General features: G+C 36.0%; 2 protein-coding genes across 2 annotated transcripts; both read left to right on the forward strand.

Annotated features, from left to right (window-relative positions):
- Positions 1-994: 994 nt before the first annotated feature.
- Positions 995-1735, forward strand: LOC139139477 (golgin subfamily A member 6-like protein 1). Its single transcript, XM_070708391.1, has one exon. It carries the CDS (start codon positions 995-997, stop codon positions 1733-1735), a length of 741 nt encoding a protein of 246 aa, XP_070564492.1.
- A 3255-nt stretch (positions 1736-4990) lies between these two features.
- Positions 4991-7228, forward strand: LOC139139479 (uncharacterized). The gene is made up of 2 exons (XM_070708392.1): positions 4991-5372; positions 5676-7228. The coding sequence occupies exon 2, from the start codon at positions 5699-5701 to the stop codon at positions 7226-7228; it is 1530 nt and encodes a 509-aa protein (XP_070564493.1). The 5' UTR covers positions 4991-5372; positions 5676-5698.
- Positions 7229-16396: the final 9168 nt, after the last annotated feature.

Below are 16396 nucleotides of genomic sequence, written 5' to 3' on the forward strand. Positions count from 1 at the left end.
GCATAATGTGCTTTGAATGTAAAATCAAAATATTTAATATGAAATTTAAATCATTTTAGTGAATCATAGCTAGACAACCTATCTCTGACATATTTTTCTTTCTTTTGCAGTACTGGTATTCACTGTGTCTTTACTGCAGCTGCTAATTTAAAAAAAGAGCCAAAATAAATCAGAATACACACACTTAGTACACAGACATTTGACAACAACATCCAACAGTGACATTGACAATACATACTAACAAGCAGAGCTTGTTAGTTCTAGAATATACAGAATATTATCTCACATAGTGAGTGTCTGAATGTTATTCTGAATTGTATTCCAAAGCACATTCTGAAAGTACTCTTCTGAAATATCCAATAACAGTACCTTCTGAATACTTTCTAGAAATACTGAGCTTTTCATAGTTCACCTATGCACGTATTTTGAACTATCATTGATAGTGAAGGCATTGACAATAAACATTTAATATTTACGTGCATTATATATTTAATTGAACTTGACATTTTAGAAATACACTGACAAATATGAAAACAAAAAAGAAAAGTCAAAAAGCATCAAACCTTGCAAAGAAATTATACATGGAGAGCCGAAGGTCTTCCCCAAAAAGCCAATATGAGATTGTCTCAATCAGAGGTGATGGCAATTGTCTATATCGTGCTATAAGTTATGGGATCTACAATACTGAAGATTACCACATACAAATCAGACTTGGTGTTATTGATTATTTAACTACACATTGGGATGATTATAAAGATGTAATCAAAGTTGAATATGCAAGGTGGCATAAATCCAAACGAAAGAGGAATATGCACACTATATGAGCAGACATGAACCAGGTTTAGCTACATATTCAGGTCATATTGAGTTGACTGCAGCTGCTATTGTGTATAATGTATGTATCCAAGTACATCTTGACCCTGCAAATAACCCCATAGACACTGTTGGCAATATCAATGGACCATTAATTATCCATCTTGTTTATAGAAATGCCATGCCAGACAGTGGACATTATGATTTTCTGAAACCCATTTCAAGTTCCATCACAGTTCCTACATGTAGACAGCAGTGCAAGAGAGAATGGATTCAAAAAAAGAGGGCTGATCCAAATTTCAAACAAAATGAGAAAGAAACCGATTTAATTAGAAAGAAAAGAAAACGATGTGATGAAGAAAACAAAGCACAAGAGCAACAGGCAGATTTATTTCGAAAAAGAGCCAAGCGGATAGATGAAACTTACAAAGCTAATGAACAACAGAAAGACTTAATTCGAAAGAAAACAATTCGCAGAGATAAACAATGTAAAGCAAAAGAACAACAAAATCAGGCCATTTACAAGAAAACAATACGTTTGGATAAACAATATAAAGCAAAAGAACAACAGAAAGATGTAATTCGAAAGAAAGCAGTGCGTTTGGATAAACAATACAAAGCAACAGAACAACAGAAAGATGTAATTCGAAAGAAAGCAGTGCGTACAGATACACAATATAAAGCAACAGAACAACAGAGAGATGTAATTCGTAAGAAAACTGTGCGCTTAGATAAAAAATATAAAACAACAGAACAACAGAATCAGGCCATGTACAAGATAACAATGCGTTTGGATAAACAATACAAAGCAAAAGAACAACAGAAAGATGTAATTCGAAAGAAAGCAGTGCGTACAGATAAACAATACAAAGCAACAGAACAACAGAGAGATGTAATTCGTAAGAAAACTGCGCTTAGATAAAAAATATAAAACAACAGAACAACAGAATCAGGCCATGTACAAGATAACAATGCGTTTGGATAAACAATACAAAGCAACAGAACAGCAGAAAGATGTAATTCGAAAGAGAGCAGTGCGTTTAGATAAAGGATATAAAACAAAAGAACAACAGAAAGACGTTATTCGAAAGAAAAACAGACGTTTAGATGAGGCATACATTTGTACAGAGAAAATCAGAAACGCTTTATTCAAGAAAAATAGACGAATTGATGCCCACTACAAACAAAAAGAAAGACTGAAAAATAAAATTTCAAAGTCAAAGAAGCGATTAAATGTATTTCATAGACTAAAGAGAAAGCAGCAAATGCTACCACAATGAGAAAATCCAGACTGAACATTGCATATCGTGAAAAGGAAAAGGTAAGAAACACCATTGCTATGATGCAAAGACGGACAATGAAAATTACAGAGCAAAAGAACGTTTACATGACAACAGGCAAAAACAGAACCAAAGACACTGTACACAACTGAATGTGCAAGAACTTATAGAATATTTCCACAATAGTATTTCTGATGGACCTCACTATAAGTGTGCATGTTGTAGTCAGCTCTGGTACAGAAAAACTTTGATTAATTACAACAATATCAAAGACACTCTGCCACTTATAACTAGACTCAGGATAACACATGATGATAATGATGTGCAATGGCTTTGCTCAACATGTTATTCATATTGAAAAAGGGCAACATTCTCCAAGTGCAGTGCATAACAACATGTCATTTCCAACTTTACCAAAAGAGCTTGCACTTCATCCATTAGAAGAAAGACTAGTTGCATTACGTATTCCATTTATGCAGTTGAGAGAGCTACCTCGAGGACAACAGACTTCATTACGAGGGAATGTTGTAAACGTACCATGTGATATATCTACAACTGTTAACACATTGCCACGCCCATTAGATGCATCACAAACAATACCACTAAAGCTAAAAAGAAAACAAAGTTACAAACATGCATATCAAGTGCAAAATATTAGACCACAGAAAGTTGTTGATGCTGCACAGTGGCTAGTACAAAATTCTTGTCTGTACAAGTCTGAAAATGTCACTATCTCACCCCACACAAATCATTTTGGTGTAGTTAAAGATAAACAGCAAGAATGGAAAGAATTTTTACCTCAAGACAACTCTGATAAACAAATTGCTACTGATGATACACAATGCACAGATGAATCTAACAGATCAGATAGTCATACAGGTATAAATCAAAATGACTCGGATCATTCAGTAACACATACTGCCACAACTGATAAGATTATTACATATACGACAGATAATGCTGACAGTGAACTGAACATAAACAAAGCACAAATACAAGTAATAGGGATCAGAACCACCAGAATCTATTACATGTAACAACAAATACCGAAAATGACACAAAATAAAACAAGTAACACAAAAGACTGTCCTAATTTGCCAGAGCAAACAAATGTAACATCTGACACAGAATCTCATGATGAGTGGACAGAAGTGACAAACATAGATGACCGTGCTACAGGAAATCTTGATACATTACTTACACCTGAAACAACTGATATTGACAATGATGGTGCATACTGCTATGCTCCAGGAGAACGCAATAAACCGATGGGTTTGTTTCAAGATAAATATTCTGAAGAGTTGTCATTTCCTACAATATTTGCTGGCCAACCTAGACCAAAGACAAAAGTACCTGTACATTACAGTACACTATGTAAATGGGAACTAAGACATTCAGACAGGAGAGTTGCTAAATCAGTGCCGAACATTTTCTTCAAACTTAAGAAATTACAAGTAAAGCAAATACAAGACAAAGCTACATTATCTCTACGTAAATGTAAATTTGAAGGCAAACAATTGAAAGCTGCTTCTTTCCAATCTCATGAGCAAGTACAAAATGTGTTGCATCTTGATGAAGGTTACAAAATTTTGAGAACTGTCCGAGGATCACCACCATATTGGGAAAAAGCAAAAAGAGATTTATTTGCAATGATTCGTCAGCTAGGACTACCCACATTTTTCCTCTCATTTTCTGCTGCAGAAACTCGATGGCATCATTTACTACGAATACTTGGACAAACTGTGCATCACAAATTATACACTGATGAAGAGATTAGTCAAATGACTTTGCAAGACAAATGTGAATTGATTCAGTCTGATCCTGTGACTTGTGCAAGACATTTTGACTATTCTGTACAACGATTTCTTCATGATTTCTTAGAGAGTTCTCTTCATCCTATTGGTGAAATAGCAGATAGCTTTTATCGAGTTGAGTTTCAACAGAGAGGATCACCACATATTCACATGCTGGTATGGATCAAAGATGCTCCACAGTATGATAAAGATGATAATGATACAATCACTGACTTCATTGACAGATACATCTCTTGTCAAAATTTAATGAATTCTGATGATGAGACACTGCAAAATCTGATCAACCTGCAACTACATAGACATGCCAAAACCTGCAAAAAGAAGGGACAATGTGTCTGTAGATTTGGCTTCCCATTGCCACCAATGCCAAAAACAATGATACTGACTCCTCTTGAATCTGATTGTCCAGAGGAAACACAAAATCAACTAGAAGAGCACTATGTCAAAATAAAGGCGGAATTGGATAATATGTGTATGGGTGATGATATCACATTTGAGGAATTTCTGTCCAAACTCAAACTTGATGAGCAAACATACATTGATGCTATTCGCTCATCACTTGCAACTGACAAGGTTTTTCTCAAGAGAACACCAAATGATATCAGAATTAATAGTTACAATTTAACATTACTACAAGCTTGGAGAGCAAATATGGATATTCAGTTTATTCTAGACCCATATGCATGTGCGATGTACATTGTGTCATACATAAGTAAGGCTCAGCGAGGTATGAGTAACCTACTAGAGCGTGCCACCAAGGAAGCAAGAGAAGGTAATAAAGATATCAAAGACAGAGTTAGACATATTGGAAATAAGTTTCTTAACCATGTAGAAGTGAGTGCTCAAGAAGCTGTATATTTGGTACTTCAAATGTCACTGCGCCGTGCTACACGTGATTTGTGTTTATTAATACATCACCACCAGACAGTCGCACAATTTTGTTGAAACCACTCTGTGAAATTCAAGGAATGCCTCCAGAATCAACTGACATAGAAACTGACAGTCTCATTAAAAAGTACCAACGTCGCCCAAAACCTCTCTTGGCATGGTGCCTGGCAGATTTGCAGCTTGGTTTGACTTCCACAAAGATGACACAAAACATAATCAAACAAACCACTATGATGACAATGTTGATGATGAACTTGTACAACCATCATCTGAGTCACATGTTTCATACAAAGTTGGAGGACTGATCTACAAAAAACGTCAAAAATGTAAAGTAATTAGATATGTTAACTTCCACAAAGCAAAAGAACCTGAGAATCATTACAGAGAACTATTAATGCTGTTTCATCCTTGGAAATCTGAAAGTGAACTCATTGAGAATTGTGATTCATATCAAGAGAAATATATGCAGTTGAAGGCAGACATAGATGCAAAGAGATGTCAATACCAACATAATGCTGAAGTTCTCCAGCAAGCAATAGAGAATCTGCAGAATGAAAACGCTGAACAAAATAATGCTGTGAGTACAGTAGCACCTAATGCAATACACAATGATGAACAAGATGCTAACCAGGGCTCAATTGAAAACAATGCTATGCATCTTTCAATCCAGACAAACCTGAACATTCAAATTATGATATTGGTCAAGACCTAGGTATTGCTGTCAATAACCCATGCATTGAGGATTTACAGCAAACCAGAATGAACAAGCAGGATTTCCATAATCTTGTTAGGAAACTAAATGAGAAACAGAAAGAAATATTTTATCATATTCTCAACTGGGTAAAAACTAAAGATGCTCAGTTATGTCTGTTTCTGACAGGTGGAGCAGGAGTTGGCAAATCTATGGTAGTCAAAGCAATATACCAAGCACTCTTACGATACCTTGGAAGTCTACCAGGTGAAAACCCTGACCTTATCACAATGATTCTAATGGCACCAACTGGAAAAGCTGCATACAATCTTGGTGGTACTACTATTCACAGTGCACTTCAAATACCTGCTAGTCAAGGTTTTCACTACAGAGCACTCTCAACAGATAAGCTCAATACATTGCAAGCAAAGTATCGAAACCTGAAAGTAATATTTATTGATGAAATCTCAATGGTTGGTAATGGCATGTTCAATTATGTGAATCTACGGCTGCAGCAAATAATGGGTAACAAGAAGTTGTTTGGTGGTGTCAGTATCATTAGTAGTGGTGATTTGTTTCAACTCAAACCTGTGTTTGATGGTTGGATTTTTCAAGATCTAAATGTGAACTATGGGCCTTTAGCAACAAATCTTTGGCAAGAATGTTTTACAATGTTTGAATTAACAGAAATAATGAGACAAAAAGATGATGCAAACTTTGCTCAGTTACTAAACCGACTTCGAGAAGGAAACCATACAGACAATGACATTAAATACCTTGAGACTCGTATTGTGCAATTGAACTATGAAGATGAAACTACAGAACATGTTACTGACATAGTCCACATTTTCTACAGCAATGCCAGTGTTGATTCACATAACATCCTAGCCTTTAACAAATTGACAGGATTTAAGACAACCACTGAAGCAGTAGACACAGTTATTGGTGATGTTGATCAAGCTGTTAAAACTAAAATCCTAAAGAGTGTTCCAAAAGCAGCTCAAAAGACAATGGGTTTACAACATACATTGCATATTGCCATTGGACAGAGAATTGACCTCTGCATAAATTTATCAGTTGAAGATGGCCTCATAAATGGTGCATCAGGAATAATCCGATTCATTGATATACTAGATAACAACAATGTCACCAATTTGTGGATTGAGTTTGATGATCAGTCTGTAGGCCGCAAAACACGTCATGACAAGAAACATCTACTGCACAGTGGTATCAAAGCTCAGTGGACTCCAATACAAAAAATGTCAAGACAGTTCAAAGTAGATCGTTATAAAAATGCTGAAGTCTTACAAAAACAATTTGCTATTCGTCCAGCTAGTGCAAAAACAATACACCGTTCACAAGGTGACACACTCCAACAGGTTGTTGTAGATCTGCCAAACAAAAAACAGTATCATCTACATTATGTTGCACTGAGTCGTGTAACTCATCTAGAAGGTCTTCATATTCTGAATCTGCATCCAAAAAATATAACAGTCAGCAGTGATGTTCAAACAGAAATGAATCGTTTACGCACTGAAGCAATGTTACAACCAAATTTACAATTTCCCTACAAATACAATGAGACCTATTTTGTAGTTGCACATCAAAATGTCAGATCATTACATGCCCATTATGAAGATGTTGCATGTGATTACAGTTTAACAGCTGCAGATGTGATAATTTGTACAGAGTCAAAACTGTCTCCAATGATAGTTCCAGTTATGACTTACCAGGCTATGTAACTTACAGACATGATGGGTCATCATCAGGAAATCAGAGATCAGCACATGGCACTGTTATTTACTCCAGACATGGCTATTTTGAAACACCACAAAGCATTGATTATGGTGGCATTGAATTCACACTATCAAAGTATCAAACACCTATTGGTATCTTGCAAATTATTGGTACATATTGTAATCCAAATACTGTAATTTCAACTTTTGAAAAGGCGATTTTTAACCTGCATCTTAAACTTCATCCCAATGACCCCATTGTCATAATCGGTGATTTTAATGTAGATAGCAAGACAATTCTGTCAGAAAACAGAAACTATTACAGTTAATGACAGAAACATATGATTACAAACAGCTGATACACTCTCCAACAACTGATTATAATTCATGCCTTGATCACATCTACACCAATATTGATCCTATTGAAGGTCATGTACTTGAATCTTATTTCAGTGATCATAAGCCAATATTGCAGCCTTCAATTCACACACATAAATGTGACATTTGAATGGAAAAAAAATAATTTTCAATACAAATAACACTCATTTCCAATAAGCAGAAATGCATGTTCATTTATCATTAGTAGACTATCGGTCATAAATTTAGTCATCCCCTTTCTCACCACTGTTAAGTGATGTTTTGCGCCAAAGACTGAGAATAATAAATGTTTACACAAATTGTCATGTGTGATACAGTTCTCCACTTCTCAGTACACTTTGTTCTCAGTTTTGAAAATGGTCAGTAAGCCTGCGATTTCTTATTCACATTAAATACCTACTCTATAATTTGTGTATGACAGTATTGACATTTCTTTGTCACTACTTACAGTCTGTACAGAGAGACTACTACTCTCTATGCTATTTATCAATGAAAATCCTCTTTTTAAATTACATTCTATGTCAGATTATTCCCACAAACTTGAGCACAATGAGGCTCGCTGTCTACCGGTACGATGATGATTTCAAGTGAATCAATAATGCATCCAAACAAATTCAAAATTTTTTGTATATCCAGTTTTTCTATAGAAATCTAAGCCTTACATTCTAAATTAGTGTGCACATTTAATGATCGCCTGTCTGATGAACATATGCTGTTCCATAATTAAATAATTACCAAACAAACAGCTAGACGCACTTAAGTACGCTTAACTCACAAAAATAATTTGTAAGCACACACCGCTACACAGGATATGGTGTTCAAGGAATTTAATAAGCAACAGTGGACAAATACAAAGCAGTGATAAGCTAACTATGGAAAATACAATGTCAAGCAAAACTACGAAAGTAAAATCTAGGCAAAAACCACTTCAAAACTAAGCACAAAATAACTCAAAGATTGGGTGAGGGGTCTCCGCCAGTCTGCTTCCTGGGCAAAGGTTTGGGTTGCAAAGTTGTGATTGCAGACCTTTGGAAAGCCGAAAGTGAAAGTGGTTCCACCGGGCCGGTGGAGACCACCTTCTTGAGTGGGGGTACATGCAATGGACGGCCCACAGTGGGAAGCAGAGTAGTGGAACCAAGGAGGAGATGGGGTTGGTGGCGGGATAGCTTGGCAGACAGCCTGATGGCCTAGAATGAATGAACTTGGACCAGAAGCTTGCAGTAAGGATTAGGTCAAGTGCAGTGCGCAAGAAAGATTGGTAGCAAGATAGCGGATGCTAAGGTGTCTACGTCAGCAGATGAGTAGTTAGATAGTCAGTAATAAGATGTCTACGTCAGCAATGCAAAGTGACTTCGGGACATGTTGTTCTGCAGGCGGCCTAGCTCCGTGGACTTACAAACTGGATTTGTGTTAACACACAATTCCTTATTTAATGTGCAATGGTCAAACACTATCCATGAAATATCTACACATCTCCCTAATACACTGATGACCCACGGTGTCCACTCAAGTCTCACTTTGATTTACCAGGATTTTGTAGATGCAGGAATCCTATATTTAGAACAATTGTACAACGAAAATGGCCAAAAGCGGGACTGGGATTCTGTACACAATAATGGATCCCTCAATCATCCATTTTGAAATGGTTTGGACTAAAAAGTGTTATCCCAACCAAGATACAAGTGAATCAGCAAAGTACAGCTGATGATGACGATGAAGTAAAAATTGTATCGAAACACAGGTCAATCAGTGTGGAACTGTGTAATATAAAAGTAATCACACAGCTGATTAATGACATTAATTTTATACCACCAAAATCAGAACTGTACTTTGAACATGAATTTAAAATCAATGTTACTAACTGGAACGAAATTTATCATCGTCCATTTAAGGTAACTATCGACTATAAATGGAGAGAGTTTCAGTTTCAAATATTACACAATATCCTATATACTAATGCTAGACTCAATAAAATGAATCTGCCCACAGTTGATAATGCTCTTTGTTTTTTCTGCAAAAACAAAGAAGAAACTTTACTCAATATTTTTGACGATTTTCAACATGTGCAGTTATTTTGGCAAGCATTTTTCATGTTATAGGGACAACAAATAAATTGAGTAAAAGACAAAAAGTATGGCAGATAATACTAGGTGATCCCAAAGCTTCTGTTATTGTGAATTTCCTACTTCTTATTGGTAAAAGGTACATTTATATTTGTCGTTGTAAAAAGACCTTGCCTAAGGGGCGACGTCAAAAGTTCAATGTAGGATAAAAAACTTAATTCCCTTAGTTTCTCCCCAAACCCCCCAACCCCCTAGAAACTTAATTGACTTATATTGAACCTGTTGCCAGGCTCTTTCTATGTAAAGCAAAGCTAAGGATCAGTCAATTTAGGGGTGAAATAAAGTAATGCATCGTTAAAGCCCCACTAGCTGTAACTCTTGAAATTTGTTGACCTCAAATTATCTACCTATTCTCTCCTTTCTGAAATCTACCCTCTGAAGAGATATGAACTTTTACTGCATTAGGAAACCATTCCTTTCAGAAACATTTCACATGTAAATTAAAATTTTAACGTCATTTTGATTTCCTGGCATTTTCAAAAATTGGTAATATTAAAAGGAATCACAACATACAGTGTCACAGTTGAAACATTCACCCGGCCTATGCATTACAATTTGGACTACTCTGTGCAGTTTATATGAAGATTTCAGTGCAGATATGCATAGTATCAAGGTTTTAGCTTTTCTGCATGGGGCTAGAGCTGTGATTTAATGTTTGGGCGAACATTTAATCGCAGTGTAATCTTTATCTTGTTCAAAATTGCATATATAGCCCCGGCAGGTAGTTATAATTGTGTACACAGACCTAAATGACTACATTGTCACCAAATGATTTTAGTTTGAAAGTAAAATCATAAAAATAATGCTAAAAGATAAAGCTAGTGGGGCTAAGATTGGGAACATACTTTGTGTTTCATCAAATATAAATACAACATACTAACAATGAATGAACAACAACAACAACAATAAAGTCCAGGTTTCTCCTTCCAGAGGTATAAAAACTATCTCAACTGTCCTGGTGGTTGTAACAACTCAGTTCACACTACTCCATTCAGGCGGACTACACGTGCACCAGAAATGAAGCAAAATACAATTATAAAGTCCGAGTGCAACCATATAGACAGTAGAGAAACTACCGTCTATGGTGCAAACAGAGGCCAACAGCCTGCATTGTTTACACTAACTAGGCCAGGTGCAGCTCTGCACCGTGTTAAAACAACTCCCTCCGCTGGCTTCAACACGAAAGTGTGCATTTCTGCTCTATTTTTTCAAAATATTCATTCCCCTGGCAATTTTTACCTTAAATCGATTTGTAGGATAGAAACTTTTTTAGGTCAAACCCCCCCACCCCCAAACTAAAAGAATTAAGTTTTTATCCTTCATTGAACTTTTGACGTCGCCCCTAACTTTACGCATACAAAAGATTTGTGAACTCTATACAAAAAACTGAGTATCACATTGCCTTGAGAAAAGATAAAATTTTTGCCCATAATAAAAAGTGGAGAATTTACAGTACTAATATCCACCAAGACCCTAGCACAACAAACATACACAATAATGATGTATGATCACTACTTTATTGATTTCTGTAATGTCTTTTTTTTCCTAAGATTTAATGAGACATGTATTTGAAAATTTTTGATAACACCAATAAAAACGTTAAAAAAATGCACACATACCGATGTTTCCAAATTGTTGCTCTAAAGTAATGTAAATAGTATTATACATTTTAAATAATTCGTCTTAGATTTAACATCTTCGAACTTATATTTTAAAGACTTGCTGCAGTATAAGAGCATCATTCCAAGCAGTACGAGTTTAGTTTAAAAAGTTCTGCCCTCTGTGATAAATGTTTTGCGGAGAACACACACTTGCCTATTATCGGTATTGTGTGTATTAACATACAGTGGCCAAAAACCCAGAACTTTCACTGTCGACTCTTTTCCGGTTTCCTCTACACTTGAAATTAAAACCATCTGTAATCTTTTGTGATTAATCTGATGGCCCAGTCAGGGTTTTCGAAAATTTGCTGAAATACAATAAATAAATGGGTTAATATCGTGACATCTCTGCGTGTTTCGAATGTGTTCACACAAGCTTTGGATGCAGAGAATTGCAATATTTTGATATTTTAAAGTATAAACAGTTTAATACTGACAAGCTTTGACGAAGAGGAAATAAACATAAAAATAAGAGTTCTGCTTAATGCTATGTGAAATATCTCATGCATAGGGATACTGATGATGTCATCAATACCGAAGATGGCGTGAAAAGGGCAAGAGAGGGAACGGGTTTCACCACTTCAGGTAGGTATTGGGATGATTTCGCCTCATATTGTTGACAATTCATTGTGCTGATATTAAGTAAAGGGACTTGAGGTGGCAGATGACAACGTTAGAACTTCTATCTTCGTGTTTCCTTCGAGACCCTGTCACTCGATGATCACCACAAATTTTTTTTGATGACAAGCACTGCATATTGAACAAACTATCATAGCAATACATAAGTTGTGTGATTCAGTCAGATTTAAAGCCTCATTAGCTGTATCATTTGGTATATACTTACCGAAAAAAAATGAATGATATTTTGGATTCCCGTTATTAAGCCGCATTGTATTAAAAAAATGCCACTATTTAAATTTTACATTTGCGGCGGTCATATTTGAGTAGAAAATCACAAATTATTTAGTGATGAATATTCAAGTTGTTCATATGCTACTAATGATTGAAAAACGATCCGTCGTCACACTTCTGTAAATATTGGAAATATTTTCCACTTCAAACTATTTCAAAAGATACAGCCAATGCATCTTTAATCAGTATCGCAATTTCCACACATTTTCAGCATTGGTATTTCGGAAGAACGTATTGTATAATTTTGATTTGATTTTACGAAAACCACAGAAATGAATAGCCAATGCAGCTAAAGGCTGTAGATAATGTAAAGGAATTTACATAGCAAACAGTCGACTTGGTAGTACTCCCCATTACTTGTAATTTTCTAGGGTGACAAAAAAGAGCATTGGAATTCAAGCACAGTATTAAAGCCATGTTTGCAATACAACGGCACTATCGTCACATTGACATGACATCTTTTTTTTTCTCGAAATGTTACATATTTATGTAAACTACACACAGGAAACATATGGGCCGTGATTTGATATAACCGGAAGTTTTATGAAGTATGGCATGACTGATATGCTTCACAGACTTAAATCGGTCAATATCGATCGGACATTTAATATTAAAGACGACAGATTCTAGCGATTAAACCATAATAGACCTAGAGTGGATCACAGCAATATCTAAAGGATGGGTCTCCTCAGGCTCAAAAACAAGAAAAACTTGTATGTGCATATTTCAACCATTCTAAAAGCTCTGTCACCGTTGTCCGTTCAAGAACTATACATAGGAAGATTACTTACTGGAAATTTAGAATTCATGATATGTATATTTGTGTCTTAGTAACAGTAACTGATGTTCTTTATTGTGAGATTCTGTGAGAATGTTCTTTACATTTGTCACTAGTCGAACTGATAATGAATGTAACTTTGAAAGTTTAGACAGTTTATGGTTTATTACAAAATGAATAAAATGGATTTCAAGATGGCGTATCTGGAAATGAGAGTGTATCACCAGATAATGAGAGTGAATATTATTATGATGGAGGAAATGACTCAGACATAACGGACGTGCTTTACAGTTGAATTGATTGATGTCAGACTGTTATCAGTGAAACCAACATACAGCTTACCTATTGATTTGAGAAAGGAAGAAACATGTTTGCCTACTTCCACTATCGTGAAAGCGGCGTCATTGGTGTCTGCACAAAGAATTTCCATTGAAAGATTACCTCTTTGAAATTTGGACTTCAAGGTTATTGAAGTCCGTTAGTATGATATGTCTGGAGGATAGCCATGACTTTCGGGAACCAGGCAAACCCAGAAACCTCAGCAAGGTTTGTTAATTTCATGTAAAATGAAATGAAAAACATGCATTACAATTTCTTGTTTCAACGCCAGTCATAAAAGCTATCTTTATCGCCGGATAACAGTGGTGGTGCAGTCACTATATGAGTGCAATATGATTTGAATAAAATTACAAACTAAGAGTTGCAGTTTTTGCAATTTTTTTACCAGTTAACATTGAAAGGTGTGTCAGAATTTTTCTGGATTTTATTACAAAGATTCTTTGTAGGGATTTAACACGAGGAAATAATAATTTCTTTCACAGTAGCAAAGTGACATTTTGAAAATAAGTTCAATCGAAATTTCAAGAAAACTTGTAAAAACTTTTTGACAAATAATTACATTTTCCATGCCCGGTGAACTTAACATTATTTGCTAGATCACTCATCAGGATCCCGTCGCAACGACAGCAAACATGTTGGCAAGAAGTAAAGATGACTCGTTGGTAACCATGGTAATATGGAAGACCAAAATCAATAGACCAAGACTAGGTTTCAATCATAGTCACGTCGCTGACCTCAGCATTTGTCAAGTCAGTATTGGCCGTTTTACCGTGACCTTGGGAATACTTGGCATAATTCTTGACATTACAGACTCCACAGTGGTCACCACTGCAGCAATACCATGTGGCGTTCTCGTAAGCATTTTGATTTTCCATCACTGACTGTATTTAAGTGAGTGAAATCGTACATTACTATTTTACTGAGATTTGGGACCTAAAACAAAGTTCACCACTGTGTTCTCTTTGTACTTTGTCTTAATATTAAGCAATATTACTGAATACGTCTTTAAAATTCTACATATGAAGCCATATCAAGATAACTATATATGATGAAACAAGGAAATTTCCAGCATATGCAAACGGTCTATGTAAACAAATTTGATATTACACAACTACAATCATTGTACACTTTGTCCAGCGCATCTTGTTTCCAAGCCAAATTGTGTATACAGCACTTTAGAACAGTAGGTGTTTCAAAATAGCAGGTGCACGTGGTTCAAACTGCCAAGAAATAATTATCATTCAGAGCTGTCATTTTGTTAATATACTATATATCTTGATCTAATAGCGTATGTTGATTGTACGACTATTTAATTAGATTAATGTTTCTTCCAGATTGTGGTAAGCGGCGTCATTGGACTCGTCTGTGCAGCGAAAAAGACAAATCAGACAGTAAGTGAAGTGATACAGTCATTGCGTTTTGAGAAAAACTTACAAGGGAAACATTAAATACATGTTAAACGTAATCTTGTCAACAGTTTACGTAGACGAGAAATATATGACTGCCGCAAGCGTCTTCGCTGAACAGTAAAACAGCTTGAAACGCTTGTTAAGAATCAATTTAACAAGTCCTGGTTTTGTATTCAGATATTAACGTCCGTGATTGTCTCGATTGTACTGGCGTTTCTACTCACGGTGCTACAAGTTCGGGCCAGCGGAGCTCTGATTTCCGACTTTATGTACTCAAGGGATTTCGATACGGTAAGTTTTAGAATCGAAACATTTATTTCTTCAAATGAAGACGTCGTTATTTACACCAACTAAAATTACCCGATTAAATAATTACGCCATAAGGAACGCACCGTCAGTCACATCTGATGAAATATATGCGAAGCGCGAGTCGATTTGGAATTCTGCATGTAAAGGATATCCCTTTGGAGAATTTATATACAACGCCACGTCAGCAGACCAATCTGCCGATCGATCGACAAATAAGCGGTTGTTTGTTGCATGATATTTCATTATTGGTAAATATTAATGTACGTAAATTCCATCTGTAAGAGGGAGTTGCCATATTCAATTTGTCAGCCTTATTACAAAGGTTATGATCGTTTTCAATGAGTGATGTTAACCACAGTCCCTTGGACTGTGTGTTAACATATGACGTGCCCTCGCTCCTCGCAAACTCTGCCCCTACCGCTAGCGGCGCACTTCACCTTTAAGTGACGACGTCTCAGGCTTGATGAAAGCGAGGCTACTATGAAAGTTGTCGTGCTTAAGTTTGTGTCTTTCAACTACTGTTTTAAATATAATTAACGGCTTCCATTTTGAAATGAGCTTTCCAAAAGCTCAATTTGAAAACGTACATCTCTAACATTAAAATCGACATTCAAGGCCGCACACACACCGAGATGTGTGGCTTGAACACTCAAGCCTATATCCATACATCACAATTGGTGACTGATTCAAGGCAACTCGCATAGATCTAAATATTGAACGATCTAAAACTTTGAATAAATTAAACTCTTCACACACAGAATCTAATACGAGAACATTCAAGGCAGTGCAATTTGTGCATTGGACTTGAACATTTTGAGAATTTTGAGATTTGGAGCATTCAAGAAAGACTGTTCACACACATGGGAATATTGAGTTTTGCCATTCACACATTACGATCTGCGGCTTGAAAATTCAAGGCACTTCAGACATCAAGATCTTGAGGCTTGAAAATTCAAGGCACTTTAGACATCAAGATCTTGAGGCTTGAAAATTCAAGGCACTTCAGACATCAAGATCTAGAGGCTTGAAAATTCAAGGCACTTTAGACATCAAGATCTTGAGGCTTGAAAATTCAAGGCACTTCAGACATCAAGATCTTGAGGCTTGAAAATTCAAGGCACTTCAGACATCAAGATCTAGAGGCTTGAAAATTCAAGGCACTTCAGACATCAAGATCTAGAGGCTTGAAAATTCAAGGCACTTCAGACATCAAGATCTAGAGGCTTGAAAATTCAAGGCACTTCAGACATCAAGATCTAGAGGCT

The sequence above is a fragment of the Ptychodera flava genome, chromosome 8 (genome assembly GCF_041260155.1).
Source record: "Ptychodera flava strain L36383 chromosome 8, AS_Pfla_20210202, whole genome shotgun sequence".
In the NCBI taxonomy this organism is placed as follows: domain Eukaryota; kingdom Metazoa; phylum Hemichordata; class Enteropneusta; family Ptychoderidae; genus Ptychodera; species Ptychodera flava.